The 26,903-nt window shown below is 45.5% G+C and overlaps 1 protein-coding gene across 26 annotated transcripts in view; it reads right to left on the bottom strand.

The window, feature by feature from the left end:
• The window catches only part of NCAM1 (neural cell adhesion molecule 1), a 361,541-nt gene that overhangs the window by 45,067 nt on the left and 289,571 nt on the right, over positions 1–26,903 (bottom strand). For 15 of the 26 annotated variants that reach the window (XM_070803415.1, XM_070803416.1, XM_070803418.1 and 12 more), the window contains exons 4-10: positions 25,040–25,183; positions 24,507–24,644; positions 23,295–23,412; positions 22,701–22,867; positions 11,126–11,268; positions 4,750–4,779; positions 275–425 (exon numbers count right to left, since the gene is read on the bottom strand). In XM_070803415.1, the coding sequence (XP_070659516.1) occupies positions 275–425; positions 4,750–4,779; positions 11,126–11,268; positions 22,701–22,867; positions 23,295–23,412; positions 24,507–24,644; positions 25,040–25,183 (891 nt within the window). The remainder of the gene's footprint in view (positions 1–274; positions 426–4,749; positions 4,780–11,125; positions 11,269–22,700; positions 22,868–23,294; positions 23,413–24,506; positions 24,645–25,039; positions 25,184–26,903) is intronic. The other 11 variants (XM_070803417.1, XM_070803423.1, XM_070803424.1 and 8 more) reach the window with 1 other exon arrangement.

Below are 26,903 nucleotides of genomic sequence, written 5' to 3'. Positions count from 1 at the left end.
CCAGAAAGACTGCTGTGATCGCGGAGTCCCCCCCACTCTGGCTTCCGGCCCTGAGATGGCGGAAGCGGATCTGACGCGGGGGAAAGCGGGGATCGGGGCTTTTCCCATGAGCTGCGTGGGGAGACAAGCAGACCCGTAAGTCTGAGGATGGTGTGGGGGGGCCCCTTGGGGACACAGCTTTGGGATGACCTAGGGCCTACCGCCGCGGGACAGGTGCGTCACCCCGACCCTGCGCAGCCCTCCCTGCCCCGCATCCTCCCGCCGTTCTCCTCACATTGCACTTCGAGGTACATGGACTGGGAGTCCTGGCCGATGGTGTTGCTGGCAGTGCAGACATACTCCCCGGCGTCGGTGTACTGGATGCTCTTCAGCGTCAGGGACGACACGCGGGCGTGGCTGCGCACCACCATGTGCCCGTCCAGGGTCTGCCGGAAGGGGAGGGGCGGTGTCAGCGTCTGAAGTGGGCGGGGCTGAGAACAGGCATCACTGCGCATGACCAGCCTCACAGCTCTCCCCTCTTCGAGCCAACGTCTAGGTCTTGCTTTAGGTACCAACTCGTGGCAGCACGGCTCCAGAGAGCACCATGGGAACTTGGGTGCATCCCAAACAGAAAAATGGGTCTCAGTTTATCCAAGCAGCCTAGCCTGTGTGCCAAGACTGGCTTGGGAAGGACAATCGAGGCCCCCAGACAGCTTGGCTTGGCATATCTGAAATGGAAGCCAAAGTCTGGCCAGCAGGCATTGCAGCTGCAATGGTCTCACCTCATGAGGTTCTGGAAAACCTGCACTTCCGTCCTTTCCTTCCCGCCTATCTGCCTGTTCCCTGGTGTGTGCACACGTAATGGGAACTCCGAATGCGCCAAATGAAAGAAATGATACAAGAAAGTCATCTTTCTGAAGATGCCTCATTTTCTTGAATGCTTAACACTAAAACAGTTTCATTCCAAAAAAGTCTAACAATCCAGAGCTCAGGAGCTGTTGTACTGGAAGTGAGGGGAACTGGGTCCCCTGTCCTGGGATGGTGATACAGAGATTGCCAGCCATATTTAGGACCCTAGACACCACAATCACCATGTTTTAGCCCTTGACACTAGAACTGTCTTCCTGGGTCTTTGGAATTACAAGAACTGGTCAAACAGACAATCAGCATATGAGGCCTGGGCAATGGGTCCTGGAATATTTCCTAGGGGTTTCCCCTTTATACTCAAGTAAAATGGTTGCTGGCCTAGGAAGAGTCTGGGCATGTGGCCTGAGTTCAGATCCTCAAGAAAGGGGGTCATCTGAAGAAGGAGTCTGGCTTCTCATGGGCTGGGCCGTACTTTTATGTCCACTGCGTGGTATTCCATAGACAGGGGCATGTGAGTGCTCTGCCTATAGCATCTGTCATCCCATGAGGTCGCGCTTTTAAAGAACTAGAGAATACCTGCCTTCAGGTTCCTTTGAGCTGCCGGTATGGAAGCCTGAAATCCAGTCCTGAAATATCATAAAGCAGGCCAGTTTGGGGAGTTCAAAAGCAAGACACCATTGGCCTTAACTGCAGCCTTAGACCTACCACAAGAAGTCCCTCTGTCATCCCTGGTATTTAGCTGATCAGTCGTGTCCGATTCTTTGTAACCCTATGGACTGTAGCCCACCAGGCTCCTCTGTCCATGAAGATTCTCCAGGCAAGAACACTGGAGTGGGTTGCCATGCCCTCCTCCAGGGGATCTTCCCAACCCAGGGACAGAACCCAGGTCTCTTGCATTGCAGGCGGATTCTTTACTGTCTGAGCCACCAGGGGAACCCAGCATCCCTGGTAGAGCTGGTCTATTTCAGTCATTTAAGCCCCATCGCATTTCATATCCAGAAGCTGGAACACAACTGCCAGCAAGGAGACAGAAGAGCTGAGCAAAACCATCGCCACCTGCTGCAGTGAGCGCCACCCCTCTCTGACAGGAATGCCCAGATGCCTCGGCTCTCCGCCCCCAGGTGCCATGTGAAGCTGAGAGGCTGACTGGTTGAGAAGGAGCACCCCCAGAGGATATGCACATGAATGTGAGCTGACATGGGCTGGGGTAGAGGCCTTGCCTAGAAAATCCGAGACATCTGGTTTGTTGAAGATACTGGCTCCTGAAAACCCTTTTCAAGTGGGCAGACAGGGTCCACGGCAGTGTGTGATTTTCATGTGCCAAGCAAAATCTTGACCCATCACCTAAACCTGTGGCATCCGGAGTGTGAGGTCATCCCTGCAGTATCTACGAGGGCTGACCTGACCTGCTCATCATCCCTATTTCCCCAAAAGACAGAAGAGTAAGAACATAGGTTCAGCCAACAGTAACGCCAGCCAGAAGCTGAACTCTATAATTTTTTGTCACATTCCCAGGACTTGTCCTTGGGGCCACCACCACAAACCAGGAAAACTGACCGGAACCTTTCAGAAGTCAAGAGAACATTTCCATAAGCAAGGATGTAGCAGCAGAAGATGCAAAGAGAGTCATGTATGTAAGAGAAGGACATCAACAAGCAAGCCCAAAGGGGGGCATGAGCAGTTTTTACTCAGAATAATCTAGAAAATGGTCAGAGAGAAATGACAGTCCTATTTTCCCCCCTTTCTATCAGGTCAGTTTGTCTAAATTTCTCTCTGGAAAACTTTCTCATTGAACGATGTCAACAGAGCAGTAGGCGGCCTTCCACAGGGATCTGTAGTTTTGCGGTGGCTCAAGACAGGACTGATGACAGGATTACTTGCCAGATGCCCAGTTCTTCCCTCCGAGGGGGCGCAGACAGACTCCAGGGTGATTGGACTATTTCCCTCTGAAATGATTTACTCTGGCACCAGGTCAGAGTCAGACAGCGCCCCCTCCAAGCCATCCAGACCAGAGGTCATGTAGGCTGATGGTCCAGATTCAAGAAGGAAGCAGATAAACTGGACATGAATGAAAAGATTGTTATGGCAAAAAGACCCTGTTTTGCAAAAAAAAAAAAAAAAAAAAAAAAGCATGAAGGGCAATTACAATTGCTCTTCTCATCAAAACATTTTTGTCTCTCTTCTTGCCGGGAGAAGTCCTAAGGCTTTCCAGAGCTTACAGAGTGAAATTGGCCACAACTCAAGCCTTCTTTCGAACTCATCTGGATTCGTGGTCTTCATTTCTGACTGAGACAAATAGAAGGGAACGGCGCTTCTGAGCCCCAGGGGGCAGAACTCACTTGAAAGTCAATTATGTCCAGAGTGAGATAACTTAAGATAAGGACACTTCGGCAAAACGGAGTGAGGTGTCTGCTTTCCTGGGAGTAAACCAATTACTTCCACTACTAATAGCAATCCTCTCAACATCTCCTTAATGCTCCCTGATAAATCTCAGCTCCTCCTCTAGCTGGGTCTAAATCTGAATGACAGGGGAAGATGCACAAGGCCAGGTGGAATGAGAGGGGAAGTGGTTCAGGAGTGGCTGATAATTAACCCTTCTTTTCTCCCATCCCCAATCTTAATGAGCCTGTGACTTCTGGGCAATAAAGCACCCAGTCTGTGACAGCACTCCTGGGCTGCAGGAAGAAAGTGTTTCAGTGATCCTGTGCCCCTAACTACAGTCCCTACGCCGTGGAGGAAGGGATGATACAAAGGGAGCTTATAATGAACTAGATTTGATGACAGCAGGCTGCAGAAACTACCACCAGTGCCTGGGGACAGGCAGTCAACTTTTTAAATATTAAACGGCATTAAATATTTATAGCCATGACCTGAACACATGAGTTATGTGTTCTGAATAATTATCATTTCTGAAAGACCAGGGGGATGGGTTTATCCAATTTAAATATAGTCCACAGGATTGCCATATTCTACATTTATAGTATTACACAATATCTAAGTTCCATCTAGAGAAAAGGTTCCTTTATATTTTACAGATTAGATTTTCGAACTTCATCTAAAGCATACTGGTTTTGATTTCAATCCTGTCACTTAATCACACAAATCAGGTCAAGAACGGTAGACATAATCCTAAGTAGGGTCTTGGGTGCGTAGCAATTACAATCTAAAGATTAATATTTAACCTCAGTTTTCAAACTAAGTCCCACATTACCCAAATGGCAGTCAGAGAAATTTCAAAGGCTAAATACGCTACTGACTTAAAACACACACACACACACACACACACACACACACACACAGAACCATTTATGACACATCATTCTAATCTCATAAATTTAATGCTCTATAAAAGTAACATAGATGTGTTTAGCAATTTGGGAAAACCAATGAGAGACGTCATTTGCATTGCTTCGAGATGAAATGTGATGTGGTAATTTACCAAGACCAATCATGATAAAATAAGCGAGCAACAAGATGAGTTGAGCTGGAAAGGTAAGGGCTGAGTGGGTTTTTAGATCACTAAACTCTGTGACTTTATGATCCAAAGCCACATCAACCAGGTGAGAGTCAAAAAATTTCATCATTTCAAAATGCCTGGCCTGGGAATTGGGGCCATTTATTTCTCTGAGTATAATTACCTGGATGTGATTTTATCAGCATCAGCAAGAGAATAAGATCCAGTCTTAGGAAATAATAAAGATTTGTTCTTCCACTCCCAACATACCTTGCTCGCTCATCCTGCAAGGACACTATTGCTAAGTAACGTCTACCACTATGGACCTATTCTTGAATCACACTAAATTACTAGTTAGTTTTAGCATGTCTGGTTATTAAACTGCAATGGCGAGTTAAACTGTAGTGCTTGCAAAACTAAAGACTGACTAGTGGTCGGGCAAGCTATACCTCTTGCTTCTCTGGTCGAGTCCACGAAGCCTGGAGAGAACAAGATATAAAACACAACAAGAGAGCAGTAAAATTTTACAATATGTTGCTTCAGAGAATTGATGTATCCCACTGCGTTCCGTGCACATGCAGTTTCTTTCCAATTCAGAGCTTTTTCCAAGGCCCACCTTCAATGGTATGTTTACTGCCCAATGTAACTTAGGATTTAGCTTATGCTTAGCTTTTCTGCCCCCCTTATGCACATTAAAGTGTACAATTCACAGGTAACGCTTCTCCTAATCTTTGGAAGACATACATATGGCTACCAGCTGACATAGTAGACTGCTCCTATTCCCAAATACCTTGAATATCCCTCATGTCAGTAGGTGACACTGCTAGCTCCAACCACACAATACAGAGAAACTTATAGAGTAGGTTTCCTCCTTCGGATTTGATGGGACAGCTTATCACACATACATTATTTTGTGCTCATGCATTTTGCAACTCTGCATGCATACTATTAAAATCAAATTTGTATTAAAAAAAAAGGGGGGGGAATGAAGAAAGGAAGAGAGAGGGTATATTAGGAATGAGAAGAATGCCCTTAAGACTACGGGGCAGGATGGTTTGAGGATACTGAACTCTGAGTGCTGTGGTAGGTTCCAGTTGGTTCTTAAAGGCAGAGGGACGACATGCTGGTTTAAGCATCTTCATCAAACATGGCATTCACAAAGGAGAGAGCCAACCCAGGAACACAGGGGCCTTTGGGTATTTTCCTACCCACATCAAGATTTTTTATTTATCCAGCACTGGGGAATCTACTCTGCTTACAGCTTTTCTGATTTCATGATGGGAGTCAAAAACATCATACCTGATGTCGTTGACTGCCTGACTATCCCTGAGGTTCAGACGGAAAAAGGATACAAAAGACACCAGAGACACAGCAATGCAATCCCAGGAATGCGAATGAATTAGCAAACATTTAGTAAGAGGCTACTAAATGCAAGGAGAGGCTACTAAATGCAAGGAGCTGTCACGAGAAATGAGGGATGTGGATTCTGTCACAGGATGGTGGAGTGAAGAAGGAAGTGAGAAACAGGAACACGCATAGACCAGAGCAACAGCGGGCAGACATGTCACACGTGGCTGCTGTATCCACATCACTGAGAAGCTTGTGTGTCACATGCCAGGGCTGCACGAATCAAGACTGGTTTCAGGGCCTCCATCATATGAGTTGTTTGCTTTTCAGATCAGATTCTTCCTGCGTCTCTCTCAACTCACTGTGGTTTTGTGGCTTTTAGAATAAGTGGATGCTAGTAACACAATGCTTCTAGTAGCCTGAACTTCCACCTGTGTTCCTGGTGGGATAATAAGATATATCTTTTTTTTTTTCCTTAGATCAGAATTTCAGGTGAACAATGACTAATTTTTTAATTTTAATTTTTAGTGTAGTGTTTAAAATTTAAAACATCTAGCAAAAGAAGATCCCCATGCAGCGTTTACTTGGGACACACTTATACTTAAAAGAAAATATCTGGTAACCCTAGTTGGGAAAAGCAGAGGCAGTTCAGTAAGTGGCTAAAGCACACCTCCTGTAAGAGGAATTGGTAAGGACATCAATCCAGGTCCTGACAAACAGTGCCAGGGAGAAAGCAAACAGGATAACCTGACCCTGGTAATTTGGTGAAGGCATGTAGCCGACTTTAAGATAACCTGATATGCAAATATACATACTTACAAATTAGAATATGATTAGCTATTTGAAAATGGTTAGTTCCAGGTGCTTTTTAACATTGCGTGTTTCATGATGTTACACACAAGTCTGTAGGAATATGTATACAAACTAAAGTGGGGTGATAGACACTTCTCCTAGGTTTTCCCCTGTTAGACTTCTGTCCACATCCTAGATAAAACAGACTCTAACTGCTCAATGCAGGCACCTTACCCTGCGTTTAAGAGTAAGCACCTGATTTGTACTGAATGAGGAGTTCTTCCTGATGAAAAGAAACTTCAGTCTCCAAGGAATACAGAGTTTCAAAAAGTTTCTCTCTTTTGTAGGATACTCTGTCAACTCAAGATACAAGGTTCATGAAATGCCTTTTACTTATTTCTGTCTCTTCTGATCTCAACACTTTGTGTCTCTCTTTTTCCTTAGACATTAAGGTTTTACCAGCCTTTCTTTCTCAGTCTCTTCAAAGGCCTAGAGATGTTCAAATGAGCAGGCAATGGAGAGAGTATGCAAGTCACCATCTAGGGGCCTCACTCAGTAAGTAAATAGCACCTGGAATTTAGTGCCACTTACTGTGAGTCTTTAAAATACCTGGCAATTTAAAAAATGAGTCTGAATGGGATGAGTAATAAAATGATGTGGATGCACAAATTTTCTTGGTATCACAATGACCTCCATACACAGAGATCAAACTGACTCACCACAATGTTCAAAAATTTTGGCCAACATATTAGTGACCACTAAGAAATGGATTAACTGTCAGACAGATGATCTCTCCTAATGATCTTAGTGACCCAACCTAGCCTAGTTATTATCAGCTGTTGAGTGAAACCAACTCAACTAAAGCCTAACAGATTGATTATAATCAATCTGAAATGAGTGCTTCGACTAAAGCTGGATATTATCAAAGATATTATGTGACTTTTGGCCTCACTGTACTTTTTTTTTTTGCTTTATTTCTCATCTTTTTTGAATGAAGAACATCAGTATTCCATTAGAAAGTCAGCACAATTCCATGGTTGAAAGCTTTTGCTCCCCCTCCTCTTAAAAAGGAGAAATACTAGACTCAACTAAGCAGTGAAGCAAAAGAGAAAGCCGTATTTAATCAGTGTCTACTGTCACCAACTTTATTAAAGGAAGCACTGAGCCTCCCAAGAAAGTCATCAGGATCATTAGAGAGCACCACAGCGTTATGCCCTCTACCCCTGAGCCACTGACCCCTGGTTGCATTCTAAGGGCTCAGCACTTGATTTTGTCCCAGTCAATATTTTTATCAAGGACTTGGACAAAGATATTTCAAATAAGTATTCATACCAGGTTGGAAGCAACAGCTAATACAGATGCTGGACAGCAGTTGCATGGAGAAGGCTGAAATACCTGCCCTTGGGTCTTGGACTTAAGAGCTGGGTCATCATTGACTGTTGGACCCCATTACTTTTAACACATATAAATGAAACAGGTAGCCCCCACTGGCTGAAATGCTGTGGACCCAAAGACCTCTAAGGACAGTTCTGATGAAAACCAGTCCTGACTGGTCAGCAAGATGGACTAAAATGGTCATTCTCAAGCCAAGGAGCGTTTCTTTATGTGATGTTTTTGGTAACCAGAATGATTAGAGGTGGTTACTAACATTTAAAGGAAAAAGAGCAGTGGTGCTAAATATCTTACAATGTACAGGACAGTCTCAGTGAAGAAAGTCTTTCCAAACTGTCATCCTGACCCCCATTGAGAAATACTGGGTTGCAACAAACAAAACAATTTTTAATAGAAATAAATGTAGAATTCTACATTATTGGTTAAGCAACCAATTGCATCAGGACAGGGGATATGTGGCTTACATGCAGTTCATACTAAAACGAGCTGGGTCTTTTAGCTGACCACAAGCTCAACAGGAGACAACGGAATGAGAAAATTGTTAAAGGGCTAATGTGATATTGACTGCATGATGTCAGTGTCCAGACCAAGGGAGCGATAAGCTAGGAGGACTGCTGTACTGGGCGCTGCAAACTGAGAGGGAACGCTCGTGAAGTGAAGCGCTCTAGTACAGGACGACCAGAAAGGCGAAGGGTGTGAAAACCATAAGATAGGAGCAACAGTGAAAATAACCGGAAGTGTCACAGGGTAAGAGGACCGACCAAGGAAACACTGGAGGGCTGGTTAACAGTTCCCACGCAAGGGGCCCAGTGGCAGGGCGGGAAGGCTGGGAAGCAGCCGGCTCTCTCGAGCCTCAGGGCTACCGCCTGCCCTGCAGAGGACTGACACTGTCGCCCTTCAAGCAGGGGCTGAGTGACTTTCTGGCAGTGAGACGAGACAACCTCCAAAGGAGGCTTCCTTCCAACCTCCTGGGATTCTGGCAGGTCATGGGATCTACTTCTCAGGAGCCCTCCTGCCCTTCCCGGTAGACACAACTGTCTATTCTTACTGCTCAGTGCATAATCTTGACTTGCAAAAGAAAATAGTTTGCCTCTGCTCCTACAGTTCTGTGACTCTGATAATCATCTTGATACCTAATTATTTATCATGCAACTTCAGACGCAGGAGACAATGAGGAGTGGCTGCCAAATAAAAGTAAAATTTACTATTTGGCATCCAACTGGCTCACGAACAGGCCATGTCTGCTTTCTAAATTTTTAGCTACTCTCAGTGTAAGATGACTACCAGGCTGTTTTGATGTCAATATATAATTAATAGAAACAGCAACTTTTCTCTACAGGGTTTCATTTAGGCAAATATGCTGATCTGGGGTTACATCCCTGGCCAGTTTGGAAGACTCATTCTGACACTGATTCATTCATATTTCAGTAATGTCCCTTGAAGGTGGCCCATAGTAAAAGAAAGCAGAACACAGCCTATGTAGCTGGGCTTAAATACTTTCTCAGACTGAGACTAGTGATCGACACTGATAACTGAATTACGCAAAGCCTCCTTGGCTTGAGATGGTCTCTGCTGGACACGTTTGGTTTTCATATTTAGGAAGTATGAGGGTGCATTAGTGACTGGCTTTTTGTTCTCATTCTGTAAAAATTAATTCACAGGTACAAGCCAGAAGTATCTACCTATTAAAGGACCTGAGGTAGGCACAAATCACAATAACCTTTCTGGTCTAGCTTGGCTGCTGAGCTATTCCTAGAAAAGATATAGAATTTAAAACCATCATTAATCTGGGGTAGATGTTATTTCTGTCCTTCACTTTAGGTCAGAGATGTACATTGGGTCATTCTGGACAAATCTACTCTCAAGCTTGATACAGAAAAATCCTCCAAGCGGCAGCCCTGTGGTTTGAGCCCTGAGATGTACATTCAATCCACATAACACACATGATGGGAGCTAAAAATCTGAGTTGAGGGTTTAATTCCAATGTTGATAAAGAAAGTATCCAAGTAAACACCACATTACTTAATTCAGTTGGTTTTCACAATATCAAACAGCATATGCAAGTTTCAAAAATACTTAGCAGTTCCTCAGCTGAGTTTTGGTTAAGCTGAATTCAACTCTGGAGGTAAAACTTGCAAAAAAGAATGGATTTTTTTTGGAACAGCAATTTCTGTTCCTCTTGATTTAGCTTTGTCTTCTATTAGTAGTAGAGAAATCAGTTGCTCAAATGCAAATTCCAAATTTGGCTCTGAAATTTCACACTCTCTCTTTTTAGCTGTATTTGAGTCTACTCTCTCTAGGGATTTCCTTATGCAGACAGAAGAGTGATGATCTATCATGTTCTGACATTCTGGTCAATCAGCAATCCATTATAAATGTTCTTTAAGGCTACGGCCATTACTCCTGAATAGGTGACAAAGCTGTGGCTAACTAAAATGAAGCCCATTACTGCAGGATATATGAAAAGAGATTGGAGAAGTGCCATGAGATGGTTTAAGTTGCTTTAAAACCAAGCTTCTTCCTCCTCCTGCCTTTTGGCCCACTCAATAGCACAAGGCTGCCCAGTATGGGGTTACCTCAATTTTCATATATGGTCAATAATAAAGACAGCTTTCCGGTGACCTATAAATCCATGTGCTTGAAAGCTATATCTTACGAGTCATTTAAATTTGCCAGGAACATTGCTGCATTGTTTTTCAGCTCTCAGAGACTATCCTGCAGAACCTGGTGTGATCTTCCTCACGTAGAAACTGCTAGTTATTTTTGCCTTGAGAACAAAATGATGCCCAAATGTGACTGAGAACACAGGCAGACACAAAGGCAACCACGCTTTTGTGCATGTAGTGCATGAATATACGCATCACAAGGAAAATAATTGAGAGGCTCATTCTGACCCCTATTAGGTCTGGGAGACATTTCCTTGGGTGCTCCTGAGATGACGCTAATAGCACCTAACGCGCTGGGATCTCAACTTCCCCCTGTTCTTCCCCAGCTCCGTAACCGTGCACTGGAGAATCCCTATCTCCGTCCTCCTTGTGATGTCTAACTTACCCGCACCCACTAACATGACACCCCTGCAGATCCATGCAAGGAGCTATGCCTCCTCCATCTCAAGCGGGTGCCGAACAGGCCACAGCCAGGGCAGGTGGGAGGAGGGGGCCCACAGAACCTGGCGGTGACCTCCAGCGACCACATCCCAATTTCTGGTTCACTGAAGAGGGCTGGGCATGGGGCAGAGTCAACCCGAGTCGGGTCTGAGTTCCATGGCCCTGAAACTCTCGGGTGATATTATACCTTTTCTTCACTGCTGATGTTTCGGGTGGATGTTCTCCAGGTGATTGAGGGAATGGGGTCTCCTGAGGCTTCACAGGTAAGAGTGACCTGTTCCTCCAGTTCCATGGCAGTCTGGTTCTCTACGTAGGTGATTTTGGGTTTTGCTGAAAACAGAGAACATTTCTATGAGTTTACCTGATGTAGTTTAGCTTTCCAGGTTTGAATTATAAATGCATGTATCCAACGAGGTTATTAACTTATTAAGCCTAAAGCCGTGTTCTAGGTGTTGCACGAGATAACGAGTTGAACTCCCCAGGAGCTGACAGTGGAGCTGGCCTGTGTCAACACCACAGTGACAGTACTAACAGCCAGGTCCTGTATGGTGGCAGCTACCAGCACAGTGGTGCTAAGGGCTGAGCAGAGGATGGGCCCGCCTCTGGCTGGGTCTTCAAGACGGAGGCAGCTTTGGGGCTGGGCTGTGAGATTATCAGGAGGTGGAACTTAGGGGGGACACAGAATCATCCCAAGTGTGGAAAGCCGTGTGAATGAAAGCAAGGAAGCAAGAACGTGTGAGGAGAGAGTGGGGAAGAGAGCAGAGTGTCAGGGTCCATGGTCCTGTGCCTCGGAGCAGTGGGAGACAGCGCTGGATCCAGGCAGAGAGTGTCTTGATCATCCGGTGATAACTCTTGCTTGGATTTTATCCCGTGCCTGCTGGAGGCCCCCTCACGGTGTTTGGTCAGAGGAATGAATGCTCGTTTGCGTTAGAAGAAGGTTAATCTAGGAAAAATTAAAGATGGAGAAAGCCTGAAGGTGGAGAAACCAACCTGGAAGTCACGGGACCCCTCCAGATGTGATGTAATATGATCCTGAACATCATCTCTAGGGGAATAGAGAAGGGGCAGCTTCCAGAGAGATGCTGAAGGAAAGCTTTGCAGGAAGTGGAAGTGAACGGAGTGCAAGTAGAGATGGGGAGAATCCAAAGGAGGGATGAGGAGACCAAATGACTCAAGAGATTCTGAGCACCTTGGAGGGCTATGCTAGCATTAACTTGAAATGTGGTGGGTGACCTGCTGGGGGCTGGGGAGTGGCTGAGGAAGAAGATGAGTCGAGATGAGTTCATTTTCCAAATGTTTTGGGTAACGCAAGAAAGCGCAGGCATTCACGGCTGAGTTTAAATGTTAAAACATTAGAGAAAATTGAATTTTCCCAATTTAAAACAATTATACTCTGAAATCACTAAACCTTCCATCGAAAAGAGAGCACTGCACAAATGTAACTTATTTCACTAATAGAGAAAAAAGCCAGGCTAGATAAACAAACAAATGATAAATAAATTCGAAGTATGGATAATTTTTGAAAGAACTGCATTTGCTTTATATTCAAATTCATGCAGTAACTTCAAGTAGGCTAATAAAACCACTGCCTATTATATATCCTCCAAGTTGAGGCCTTGGTTCTATTTTAATAAACAGAAAACAGTGATGGAGCTGTGCATTTTCCATAGCAAATATCTACTTCTATATGAAATGACCCATATCGTTCAAATATTCTCCTACAGCTTATCTGTCCTAACAGCCTGCTTAGAGCAAATCCTTTTTGAAGGTTAGCATTAAGGCATGTCTCAATTCAATGAAGCCAAATGATCACAAATTTGAACAAATGTGATGGAGCCCACATGAGTGAGGTTTTCCTCCAGGAAGCTTCTGTGTCTATCTTGATCAACAAAACTTCCAAGGAGCTTACAACCCATACTGGACTCTGGAGTAAGTGTTAAGTGTTTTTGTTGAAGAGGAGGTTTTACAGAGGTAAAATAAAAGTTACATTTCTTTTCTGTTAAAAATCACAAATTAAAAACTTAAAAAAAAAAAAAAATCAGCCAAACAACTGAAGTCACTGAACTCACAGGTGGTCTGGGGTCTGAGGGAAGCCCCAAGAAAGCTATGTGGACACTGTGGTCCAGACAGTGTTTGTGGATATTGTCCTGACCCACAGCACTTTGTCCTGGCAGCGAAAGTTAGCAGAAGATAGATCCGTGACAGTTAGCATCTATGAAGAGTATCTGTAATCTATGAGGAATATTTGGTCTTGGTGACTCCATTTCCCAGATGGTTATAAAGGTTGCCCTGTATAAGTCTTTAGAACAAGGCAAAATACATTCTTCCTAAAACATGATTAACAATGGCTAATTTTGTATGGTCTACAGAAGCTGTCAGAAGGAAGGCAAGCTACTCACTGTTAATCGTCTCTGCACCCCAGAAGCAAGCTACTCTTGTAACTAACTGGAGTCTCAGAATACTGCCTTGGAAACAGGAGAGCAATATAATTTATTGTCCAAATTGGGGCATTCTTGAGAGTGAAAGGCATGCTGTAAATAATTACTCTGGGACAACGGGCATGATTGAGCAGACAGAGACAGGTGTGGGGTCACTCTACTCAGGAAAGAGTCCCCCCTTCTGCACACCAGCATCTAAAAGACTCTCTTCAGCGTTTATCTGTGAATGGTACTTGCACCATCTTAATGAACCTCTGTTGTTGGCCCTTGACTTTGGATCTCTGTTCTGTTCTTTAAGGAGAAGGCAATGGCACCCCACTCCAGTACTTTTGCCTGGAAAATCCCATGGATGGAGGAGCCTGGTGGGCTGCAGTCCATGGGGTCACTAAGAGTCGGACACGACTAAGCGACTTCACTTCACTTTCTGTTCTTTAACTGCTGCCATGGGATTTAATGCCTTGGACTGTTCCATTGCACCTCTCCCCACGGGCCCCCCTGTGAGCACAGCTGTGCTTCTAAGTTTTCTAAGCATGCCTGCTTTCTCCACCCAGCGCATCAATGGCTCTGCACCTGCCACCGAGGGCCAGACTTGTCCACTCTCACTCCAGCCCAGGCGCCTGGAAGTCCAAGGAGGGTTCCAGGGCCTCTGCTTCCCTGCACTGAGAGGCTGGGTGTGACCAGGTGCCCTTTCCTTCAGGCACCTGTTTGTCTTTCGCTGTAACTCATATGAGCTGCTTTGGTCCTCAGGGGTCAGCTAAGCAAAACTTCCACCTATTGGTGAACGTGCCTCAGTCCAAGCCCAGAGAGCAGCACAGACCTTGAGAGCATTGGCAGAAGCATAAGGATCTGTAGAGACAAAACTGCTTCTTCAGAAGGTCCTGTTAGGTACGTAGAATAGGGAAAAGGAGTCCAAAATGGCAGTGGCTAAAAGCAAGGAAAGTCAAAGGAAGGTCCGAGGACCAGAGTGAAGACTTCAGAACAAACAGCACTCCTGGCTAAGCCCAATTTGCATAGGGCAGGCCCAGGTGGAGGAAAAAAACATATAAAAGGAGGAGCCAAAGCGCTTTCTCACGGACTCTCTCTCCTGCGTGCGTGCGCTCTTTCTCTTTCTCTTTCCCTCTCTCACGCTCTCTCTCCCTCCCTCCCCGCACACTCCTCCACTCTCTTCGAGTCTTTGGGTTGGCATGCCCTCACACTTCGAGGATGGATTCTCCTGCTGTCTTCTAAATAAAATAGAGCTGTAACACTGATTTGCTTAAGAGCTATAACATGGTTTGTCCGAGACCCGAGAGCTGTGACGCGCCAAGGGCTTTAATGTCCGTCACTCCAAATCTTTGTTGTGATGAGTCAAAGAACCGAGGAACATACACTCAAGTGACAGTCCCATGGCAGGAGAAGCAGTGGAAATGCACTGCCAAGATTAAAGGAAGATAGGATGGGCTTAGTGAAAAGAGCTTCTGGTTGATAACGAGGGCAGCGCATGCTAGAGCATGTCCCTTTCTTAGGAAAAAATGGTATTGCTTAGGACAGTTACGGTAGTCCTTAATTTAGATACGTCCCTTGCACACTCCTTGCCAGCGCTTCTTGAAGCCACAGTTCTGCACATCTTCACTGTCTTAGCTGCAGGCTTCTTTCCTCTTGTACCTCACCACTGTGACTCTGCTGCTTCTTGGAAACCTACTCCATATCTCCCCTAATGCTGGTCCCTGAGGGCAAGCCAGAAGGCCAAGGATGGGAGGAAAGGGGCTGGAGAAAGATGAAGTTTCACCTAGTTAGCCCCACCTCACCTGGCTCCCAGATCCTGGCACTGATCTCCTAAACCCCTGGGAGAGGCTGGTAGGAGGAGGAGAGAAATGTGGTCAAGAATGTGGGATGATGAGAGAAAGGAGGGCATATATGGGGACCAGGTTACTCCAAGGAGGCTAAGTGAACTGTGCTCAGGATGTTGCAGAGGAGTATGGACCTGGATTAGACATCCACTGCTATTACTGGAGAATCCCAGGGACAGGGGAGCATGGTGGGCTGCTGTTTCTGGGGTTGAACAGAATCGGACACAACTGGAGTGACTTAGCAGCAGCAGCAGCTATTACCGTTCAGTCACTGAGTGTCTGACTCTCTGCGACACCATGGACTGTAACCCACCAGGCTCCTCTGTCCTCCACGATCTCCCGGAGTTTGCTCAAATTCATGTCCACATCTAATATGGATTAGATATACACGTCTATTGAGAGAGTCAATTCCTAGGCAGGTTGATAGGAAGTCTGGGATCCCCGAGAAGGAGAAAGGGGTCTGGGGCTCTCAAAGCAGAGATAGGGGTCTGGAATTCTCAAGGAGGAGGAAAGGACAAACATCTATTTTTCTCTTCATTCCTTAGTCTTAGTCACATAAAACGTTTTTTTCTTTAAGCTGGGAACTGATGATTACACAACAAACAACTCAGTTTAAACCCTGAACTAAGGATTATATGACAACAGTGTATCCTGCTTGAGGACAGTTTCTCCTTCCTGAAAACCTTCTGGCTAATCCTGTTATCTTAAAATATAAATTATGGGAGTGGGTCTAGTAAGATCTTTACAACCTTGAGATATTCTTTTTTTTTTTTTTTTAAACTGTGCTATTTTTTGGGTATTTGTTTTTCCCTTTATTTTATTTTATTATTATTATTATTTATTATTTTTGAGACATTCTTTTGATTTATTGTAATAACTAGTTAAAAAAGGATATAACTCCCTTGCTGACCAAGGGGGGCATGCTCTGCCCCTCTTCTGATGTCGATGTCAGAAGCTTCTGTCCCTTGTTGTACTTTAATGAAACTCTGCTACACAAAAGCTCTTGAGTGATCAAGCCTGGTCCCTGGTCCTGAAGTTAAACCTTCGTCTTCAGAGATCACGAATCCTATACCATTCACCGCAAGCTATCACTAGGATTCTTTTAACTTGTCTCTGCAGGAGTCACTCACATTTCTTTGTTTGCTCTACTGGGCTGCTGAACAAACATTCTCTCAGCTGTAGCCTTGGGGAAGAGCTGTGGTAGTGGAGTGAGTGAGTGTGAGTGTGTGTGAGAGAGAGTGTGAGTATGTGTGTGAGTGTGGGTGCGATGCAGGAGGGAGCCCGTGGTGAGGGATGAGGGTGGAAAGACAAATTGTGCTCTGCCACAGCTCCCACATCCTGTCTGTTCTGCCGCCTTCCCTGGGCCTTACCCACCCTCTTCCCTCTAGAATGGTCTCACAGGGCTCTTGACACTGCCCATTCCTCCTTCCTGGGGTAGCCATCACCACCGGAGAGGCCTGGAACAGAAGCAAAGACCTGTCCCTGACTAGCTGAGCTAGAACTGAGTGTATGGCCACAGAGAAATCATGTGAGCCATAGAGGTAAAGGCAGAGTCCACTAATCATGAGTCACTTCATACGGAGGTCGGATGTAATCCGTGCTAAACTGGGTTTTGTGGAGGAGTGATCACTATCGCTAGCCCAGAGAATGGACACGAAAGCTTGGATTTGAGTCCTGGTTCCTTGCGTAGGACACCTAATCACTCTGTGCTCAATTTCCTCATTTGCATAATAGGGATAAAAATTAAATCTCCTTTGTAGGATTGTGATGAACTTAAAAGAACTCATTTATGGATAGTACCTCTCACAGTGCTAGGCACATTATACATGCTCATTTTGTGTTGGGTACTATTATTATTATTACATTAATGGGGCTGCTATCTAAAGAAATTTCCTAAAGACAAATGATTACATATTTCCATATTCATCTCCCTGCCATATAGATCATGCTTTGTTCCTATAAAGCTAATTACGATTCCCTCATTTACTTAAATACTGGTGTCTCTTTTATGCCAGCTGATGTTCCACTGAGGATGTGGACACTGAGAGTAGGTCTGTGAGTGGAGTGGACGCCGTCCCCGTCCACAAGGACTTCACCTTCAGCACATGGGCTCTTCCAGCCTCAGTGCCTGTGCAGTATGGCTTGAAAGGCTCGTCCACCCCTCCTGCATCTGGGAAGCTCCCACTTGGGAAACACATTACCATCTTTGAAGACTTCCCTAACTCCTGTCACACAGGACCAGACAACAAATCTTTTCCTGTAAAACACTGTGCATACCGCTATTTGTTGTTGTTCAGTCTCTCAGTTGTGCCCAAATTTTTGTGACTCCATGGATGCACGCCAGGCTTCCCTGTCCTTCTTCATCTCCTGGAGTTTGCTGAAACTCATGTCCATTGAGTCGGTGATGCCATCCAACCATCTCATCCTCTGTCGTCCCCTTCTCCTCCCACCTTCAATCTTTCCCAGCATCAGGGTCTTTTCCAATGAGTCAGTTTTTCACTTCAGGTGGCCAAAGTATTGGAGTTTCAGCTTCAGCGTCAGTCCTTCCAATGAATATTCAGGGTTTATTTCCTTTAGAATGGGCTGGTTTGATCGCCATGCTGTCCAAGGGACTCTCAGGAGTCTTCTCCAATGCCACAGTTCACAAGCACCAATTCTTTGGTGCTCACCTTCTTTACGGTCCAACTCTCACATCCATACATGACCACTGGAAAAGCCATAGCTTTGACTAGACAGACCTTTGTCAGCAAAGTAATGTCTCTACTTTTTAATATGCTGTCTAGGTTGGTCATAGTTTTTCTTCCAAGGAGCAAGCGTCTTTTAATTTCATGGCTGCAGTCACCATCTGCAGAGATTTTGGAGTCCCCCCAAGATCACTGTTTCCATTGTTTCCCCATCTATTTGCCATGAAGTGATAGGACTGGATGCCAGGATCTTAGTTTTTTGAATGCTGAGTTTTAAGCCAACTTTTTCATTCTCTTTGACCTTCACTAAGAGGCTCTTTAGTTCCTCTTTGCTTTCTGCCATAAAGGTGGTGTCTACATTTCTGAGGTTACTGATATTTTTCCTGGCAATCTTGATTCCAGCTTGTGCTTCATTCAGCCTGGCATTTCGCATGATGTACTCTGCAGAGAAGTTAAATAAGCAGGGTGACAATATACAGCCTTGACATATTCCTTTCCCAATTTGGAACCAGTCCACTCTGGTTCTAACTGTTGCTTCTTGACCTGAATATAGGTTTCTCAGGAGGCAAGTATGGTGGTCTGGTATTCCCATCTCTTTCAGAATTTTCCACAGTTTATTGTGATTCACACAGTCAAAGGCTTTGGCATAGTCAATAAAGCAGAAGTAGATGTTTTTCTGGCATTCTCTTGCTTTTTCAATGATCCAATGGATGTTGGCAATTTGATCTCTGGTTCCTCTGCCTTTTCTAAATCCAGATTGAACATCTGGAAGTTCTTGGTTCATACACTGTTGAGGCCTACTTGGAGAATTTTGAGCATTACTTTGCTAGCGTGTGAGATGAGTGCAACTGTGGCGTAGTTTGAACATTCTTTGGTGTTGCCTTTCTTTGGGATTGGAATGAAAACTGACCTTTTAGTCCTGTGGCACTGCTGAGTTTTCCAAATTCGCTGGCATATTGAGTGCAGCACTTTCACAACACTATCTTTTAGGATTTGAAATAGCCCAATTGGAATTCCATCATCTCCCCTGTCTTTGTAGTGATGCTTCTAAGGCCCACTTGACTTCACAATCCAAGATGTCTGGCTCTGGGTGAGTGATCACATCATCATGGTTATCTGGGTCATTAAAATATTTTTGTATAGTTCTTCTGTGTATTTTTGCCACCTCTTCTTAATATCTTCTGCTTCTGTTAGGTCCATATCATTTCTGTCCTTTATTGTGCCCATCTTTGCATGAAATGTTTCCTTGGTATCTCTAATTTTCTTGAAAAGATCTCTAGTCTTTCCCATTCTATTGTTCTCCTCTATTTCTTAGCATTGATCACTGAGGAAGGCTTTCTTATCTCTCCTTGCTATTCTTTGGAACTCTGCATTCAGATGGGTATGTTTCCTTTTCTCCTTTGCCTTTTGCTTCTCTTCTTTACTCAGCTCTTTGTAAGGCCTCTTCAGACAGTCATTTTCCCTTTTTGCATTTCTTTCTCTTGGAGATGGTTTTGATCACTGACTCCTGTATGATCTTATGAACCTCTGTCCATAGTTCTTCAGGCACTTTGTCTATCAGATCTAATCCCTTGAATCTATTTGTCACTTCCCGCTTTATAATCATAAGGGATACTGTTATTATGAAGTCATTATAATGGGTTGTCATTAAAAATTTTATGATTATCTGTATTAGCCTATGAACCCACTGATGAAAACAGAGCATATGTTATTCATCTTTGTAACCTTGGCAATGGCTGGACTTATGGCAGGTACTCAGATGTTGGAAACCAACACCATTTACTATAATTTATAGGCTTACATGGAGAAGGCAATGGCACCCCACTCCAGTACTCTTGCCTGGAAAATCCCATGGACGGAGGAGCCTGGTAGGCTGCAGTCCATGGGGTTGCTGAGGGTCGGACACGACTGAGCGACATCACTTTCACTTTTCACTTTCATGCACTGGAGAAGGAAATGGCAACCCACTACAATGTTCTTGCCTGGAGAATCCCAGGGACAGGGGAGCCTGGTGGGCTGCCATGTATGGGGTTACACATAGTTGGCCATGACTGAAGCGACTTAGCAGCAGCAGCAGCATAGGCTTATATAGGGGCTTCCCTGGTGGCTCAGAGGTTAAAGTGTCTGCCTGCAGTGTGGGAGACTCAGGTTCGATCCCTGGGTTGGGAAGATCCCCTGGAACAGGAAATGGCAACCCACTCCAGTCTTCTTGCCTGGAGAATCCCATGGAGGGAAGAGCCTGGTAGGCTATAGTCCATGGGGTCACAAAGAGTTGGACACGACTAAGCTACTTCACTTTAACATAGGCTTATATATTTATCTCCCTCTTTGTGCTTCTTGGGGTCAGAAGACCTTATCTTACTCATTTCTGTAGTCCCTCTGTCCAGCAACAAGGGTGCTCAATAAATAATTATGAAATGAAGGAATACGTGAACAAACGCATCTGTCTTTCACTTAGAAAAACTTAAAATCAGAGTGACTAGGAAAACCACAAATCAAAGATACACATGTTCCCCAAAGTTCATTGCAACACTATTTAAAACAGCCAGGACACGGGAGCAACCGAAATGTCCACCGACAGATGGATGGACAAAGAAGATGTGGTGCATATATACAATGGAATATCACGCAGCAATGAAAAGGAATGAAATTGGATTATTTGTAGTGATGTGGATGAACCTAGAGTCTGTCATACACAGTGAAGTAACTCAGAAAGAAAAAACAAATATTGCCCATTAACGCGTATAAATAGAATCTAGAAAGACGGTACTGATGAACCTGTTTTCAGGGCAGGAATACAGACGCAGGTGTAGAGAAAAGACACGTGGGCACAGGGTGGGGCAAATCAGAAGATTAGGATGGACATATATACACCATCATGTGTAACATAGATGGCTAGCGGGAGCACTTTATAGCACAGGGAGCTCAGCTCCCTGCTCTGTGATGACCTGGAGGGGTGGGATGAGGCGGGAGAGGGAAGTGCAAGAGGGAGGGGATATATGTCTACATGTAGCTGATTCTTGCTGTCGTACAGCAGAAAGTAACACAACATTGCAAAGGAATTATACTCCAGTTTAAAAATTGTGAAATGAAGGAATGTATTAACAAACGCATCTGTCTTTCATCGAGAAAAACTTAAAATCAGAGTCTGAGGTAAACTAGTCAAAATCAGAGAAAACACTGTCAAGAATATTTTCTAAGAAATTTAGTCGCACTCTCAAATATGCACAGTTAATTTCGACCCAACTGATAACCTGTTTCTAAGTCCAACTGTCATTAATGAATAAGCAGGATTCATCCAGGATAGCAGAAATGCTTGGTTTTCAAAGGTCCGTGTTTACAAACATCAATGCATTCTCCTTATTAAGCTGAACAAGTGGGTCCCAGGCCAGGCTCCCCAGCCACATGCACTATAACCGCCAGCGAGCTGCATGCATCGGGGATGCCCCTGCCATGTCTGTACTCTGGCAGCACCATCTACACGGGACTCCCTTATCTGTGTTTTTAAAAAAGATGAGCAGACAGAGCGGAAAGTCACTAGGTTAAATCTCTCTCCACCACAAATTCGTTTTTCAAAGTCAGGTCAAAATGCATTTCAGGTCTGAGAGAATGGAAGTTAATTGAGTTTATAGAGACAAAGTGAGTAGAGATATAGAGTTTCTTTTCATGACTTTTATAATCCTGCTTCACACAGGTCAGGGAAGGAAGAAAGGGAGACAGAGGCAGCCACGTGGTCACTAACACTGAACAAGGGCCTATTTATCATAGGCTTCCCTGGTGGCTCAGACGGTAAGAAATCTGCCTGCAATTCAGGACACCCAGGCTCAATCCCTGGGTTGGGAAGATCCCCTGGAGAAGCAAATGGTTACCTACTGCAGTACTCTTCTCTGGAGAATTCCATGGACAGAGGAATCTGGAGGGCTACAGTCCATGGGGTTACAAAGAGTCAGACATGACTGAGTGAGTAACATTTTCACTTTTTTTTTTTTTTTTCCACTTATTATGGAGTCTGGCACTGTCTGGAATGCCAGAGATAAAGTGATGAATAAGGCAGCTGGTGCTCTGCCATCTTGGAGCTCACATGCTTAGTGGATGCAGGAAAAGCAATCCCCCAAACCACTATGTAAGCGAGATCAGTTCAGGCAGGGAGAAGGGCACTGCAGAAGAGGTCAGCGGAGTGGATGGGGGCAGTGATAAGGGAGCCGCGTGGGTCAGAGCAGGGAGGACAGGGTTCACTGAGAAGGTGATCTGAAGGATGCACTGAGATCTGGATAATGGATAAGCAGAGGGCAGCTTGCGGGGGATCTGGCAGAATGAGATTTCAAGCGGAAGAAGCACCTGGAACAACGTCCCTGAGACAGAGAACATGCTTAGTGTGTCTGAGGGAGAGGAAGGGGGCTTTCGGGGCTGGAGAGCTGTAAGTGTGAAGGGATGATGAGGTCGGGAAGGAAGTCAGGGCGAGCTAAGATATAGTGTTTTGCCCCCAAAAAGGAGTCCGGATTTTATGCCTCTAACAGGAAACCGTTTGAGGATTTGAAACAGAGGAGTGGCATGTAAGGTCATTCCAGCTACTGTGAGTTGGGGAGGCTGATGAGGGGGACAATGGGGAGCGAGGGGATCAGTTGGGAGGCCATCTCATTGACCAGGTGAGGACCAAGATGGCCTGGACTCGGGCTGAGGCGGTGGGAGCTGGAGAGAAGCGGCTCCTTTGGGGGCAGCTTCCCTGGCTGAGTGGACAGGGTCTTGCTGATGGACGGTGTGCGGTCAGAGAAACCGTGGCAGAGCAATGACCTTGACTTCACTGTCCTTACCGAAGACCTTGAGGTGGATGGACGCGTCCTGCTCGCCCGCCTTGTTCTCGGCAATGCAGACGTACTCGGCCTCGTCGTTCTTGTCCACCTTCCTGATGGTCAGCTCAGAGCTGTCGTCGCTGAACAGGTACTTCTCGTCCTCCTCATTCTCTATCTGCTCCCCGTCCCTGCCGGGCACAGAAACGGGAAGGACCGTGATATTGACGACAGAACTAAGAGGTTGATTTTTAGTTTGTTTCTATAAAATGCAGACTGAACGCATGTGGAAGACTGAGCTTGCACAGAAAGTTAAGACGTTCGATTGTATTTCTTTCCGTGTGATTCCTTTAACCACATCTCTGATTCTGCCTAAGGGCTGCAAGTGGCATCCTCTAGAACTCCAAACAGGGTCTCTGATTCTGCCCCACAAACTGAAAATGGAGGAATCCAATGCACACACAAGGCAAGTGGACCTTACTGGAAGAGTCCACCCTGCCCTCGGAGCGGATGGTTCCCAGCTTCCCACTGCATTCCCTTGAAACCCCAACACAGAGTAGGCCCTGCCAGCTCTCCTCCTCCACTAGCTGGTGGGAAAGGCTCCAGCCAGTTCCTTACTTCGTCCAGCTCACGGTGGGCTCTGGGAAGCCTTCGGCGTTGCACACGAGGGTGACGGACTGGCCGAGGTTGGCGGTGGCATTCACGATGCTCTGTCTGGCCTGGACGGTGGGTGGCACTGAAGGAGAGAAGGGCTGTCAGGGGTGGCTGGGAAAACGTGAAGGGACTCGGTGGCCTGGAGGAGAGGCACTTTTGGGGGGCCCCAAGTCAGAGGCTTGGGGGTCTTGGGTAACTGCTGAGCTTTAGTGTAAGGGGTCTAAATGCAGGTGTGCACCAAACAATTACTGTAAACTGGATAAATAATTCACCCACAAGCATGCATTAGTGTTTCCCAACAGTACTTAGTACTGTTATATGCATAACAATATATAATAATATTGCTTTTCAATAATACAGATTTAGAAGCTATATTAATGTTTTCCTTATTTTAAAGTGGTATTCAATTTATAGTAGCTATTTATCATTATATATTTTCTCAATCAATGCATACCCATCTTAACAACTTCCATGACTGGCAGAACTTGACATTTAAAGGGGGGCTCTTGATACTGGAAAGAGTTGAAAATTTTGGTCCCCAGTGATTAAATGGTTAATACCAATGTGAAATGCACTAGCTCACCAAAGAGTGACATTTCACTTGGATTGTCCTAAACAACTCTGTGCACCCTAACTGGTTTTTACCAAAGGAATGAGAGAGAGAGTTTGGCAAAAAATACATTATCAATATCTAAAACAACCACAATTTACTTATTTTCTTAGTACTGACATTATAATTTCCTCTAAATATCTTGTAAATGTCAGATCGATTCCCCGGGTGTGTTTATTTGACACTGCAAATTAAGATTAATAAACCCACGGATGGACTATGATTCTGACTATTCCGAGGCCTGAATTGATGATAAAATTTTCTCTGAACACTGAACCAGGGGATGGACTACACCATTACGGTAACATCAAGGACAGTGAAGGACAAGGAAGAATTTATTAGGAAGCACGGGGCAAATTTCTGGTGCTGCGAGATAGTGAAGGACATTCCAGAATTGCACTGGAAGTCCTCATAGTTGAGGGAGACCCAGAAGGCGAGTGTCTTTAAAAACAAACCAATGAACAAAGCAGAGGATGGCGGTGGGCTGGGGGAAGGGGTGGACTCAGCTGACGTGGATAAGCCAAGGCGGGAGCCGTGCAGAGAGCAGGAAGGCCAGGTCTCCTTACCATTCACGATGACCTGAATGTCCTTGAAGTTGATCTCCCCGCGGGCCAGGATCCTGCCCTCACAGCGGTAAGTGCCCTCATCTGTTTTCTTGATGCCCCGGATCTGGAGGTAGTTGTTGGTCAGGACTATGAATCGGACTAGAAAAGACAAGAGGCAGGCTTGTCCCAGGATCGGTCAGAGGACGGGAGCCTGCAGGCCGGGCACTGAGCCTTGCCTTCTTCCTACCTTCAGTCTCATGGAGGCAGGTGGAGGGCTGGGAGTAGGGAGGGGCTTTAAGCTGAAATAAGATAATATGTCCCTGGCTCCAACATAAAGCCAAGAGCAGAAGTCTGCTGGAAATCTGTATTTTTCTTTGGAGAGAAAGTGAAGTGACTGAATATACAAACTATAGACATGCAACCGTGAACCTGGAAACGGCATGCAATTCTGGGACACTGGAGTCTGAGTTTGGGGTAGGAGCCTCAGTAGCTGGTGGAGGTGGAAATGCTAAGGGGCTCGGCAGGCTGGGGAAGGGGCGGCTGCCCGGTCTCACCATCTTTTTTCAGGATGACATCTCGGCCTTTGTGCTTCCAGATGATGGTTGGGGGGAGGGAGCTGACCACATCACACACGATCACGGCATCTTCTCCCTCCCTGAACTCCTGTGGGGTTGGCGCGTTCTTGAACATGAGCTTCTCTGAAAAACGGGCAAGAGGAGAGTGAGGGAAAACAGTGGTTCTCCCACAAAAATCCCTTTTCACTGGTGCCTTACCACTTGGATTCGAGTCCATATAAGCAGCGGTACCCAACAGGGTCCACCCATCACTTGGCCAAACATGCAGGCAAAGCAGATGGCACAAGAAGAGGAATACGTTCAGCCATGTTTGGCAATTAATGTCCATTCAGAGTGCTAAATTTATCACTCTGTGCAGAAAAGGGTCTACAGAGGGACAGGTGTCTTTACCATGTGGATGGAGCTAATGGAACACAACTCACAGGTAGAATGAACTGGTAGGAGCCATCAGTCCTTTCTCTGTCCCCTAGTCTGTCTGACACCCCAACCCCAGCCTATCTATAGCAGAGAGAATTTTGAAGACTAGAACAGGAAAGGCAGGCTTATGGCAATAAATACTGTGGCAATCAATACCGTTCCATTAGCGGTCACCCACCATGACCCTGGCCCACAGGACAGACGCATGATAGCAAGATAACGAGATGCCACCTTTACACTGGTTTCAGTGGCGATGGGAACCACCTGCTCTGAGGGGCACAGAGTGTTCACACAATAACCCCTCCCACCCCACTGAGCCGTTGTACTCCACTGCCAGCAGGAAAGAGTGAAATACGGGGGGTACACTGAGGTGTAAAACGGTCAGTCAACACTCGGGGAAGGGCGAGGGGAACACACACCCTCTGGGAATGGTATAACGTGAATTTAGAGAGTCGAGGCCAGGGCGAGGTCGCTGTGACCAGCATGAACACAGCTGTGAGTCTGGAGTTGGCCAAGGATCCTTTAAAATCACACTGGATGGAAGGGAGGATATATGTATACACATGGCTGATTCACTTTGCTGTACAGCAGAAACCAACACAATAGTGTAAATAAAGCAGCTGTATGCCAATAAAAAATAAATTAAAAAATACAAATCCTGATATAACCTACATATGTTAAAAAGGCATTAAAATATAACAAGTTTTTAGAAAACATACTGATAAAATATTTTTAGAATTTTCCTTTAGTTTTAATTTATTTCTTGTTGGCTGCACTGGGTCTTTGTTGCTGCGGGGGCTACACTCTAGTTGCACTGTATGGGCTTCTCATTGCGGTGGCTTCTTTTGTTGCAGAGGACTCATTTGAAAAGACCCTGATGCTGGGTAAGATTGAGGGCAGGAGCAGAAGGGGACGACAGAGGATGAGATTTGGATGGCATCACCAACTCGATGGACATGAGTTTGGGTGGGCTCTAGGAGTTGGTGTTGGACAGGGAGGCCTGGTGTGCTGCAGCTCATGGGGTTGCAGAGTCGGACATGACTGAGCGACTGAACTGAACTGAACTCAACAGGTTTTCGGGTGTGCAGGCTTCAGCGCTGTGGCTCATAGGCTAAGTTGCTCTGCAGCATGCGGCATCTTCCCCTACCAGGGTACGAACCCACATGCCCTGCATTGGCAGGTGGATTCTTAACCACTGGACCACTACGGAACTCCCTGATAAGAATCTTATTTGTATAGAGTGTGTGCGCGTGTGCTAAGTCGCTTCAGTCGTGTCTGACTCTCTGTGATTCTGTGAACTGTAGCCCACGGGGCTCTTCTGTCCATGGGATTCTCTAGGCAAGAATACTGGAGTGGGTTGCCATGCCAGGGAATCTTCCTGACCCAGGAATCAGACCCAAGTCTCTTACATCTCCTGCACTGGCAG

The sequence above is a fragment of the Bos indicus genome, chromosome 15 (genome assembly GCF_029378745.1).
Source record: "Bos indicus isolate NIAB-ARS_2022 breed Sahiwal x Tharparkar chromosome 15, NIAB-ARS_B.indTharparkar_mat_pri_1.0, whole genome shotgun sequence".
NCBI lineage: Eukaryota > Metazoa > Chordata > Mammalia > Artiodactyla > Bovidae > Bos > Bos indicus.
Note: the sequence above shows the minus strand (reverse complement) of the source record. Positions and strands in the feature narration are given on the sequence as shown.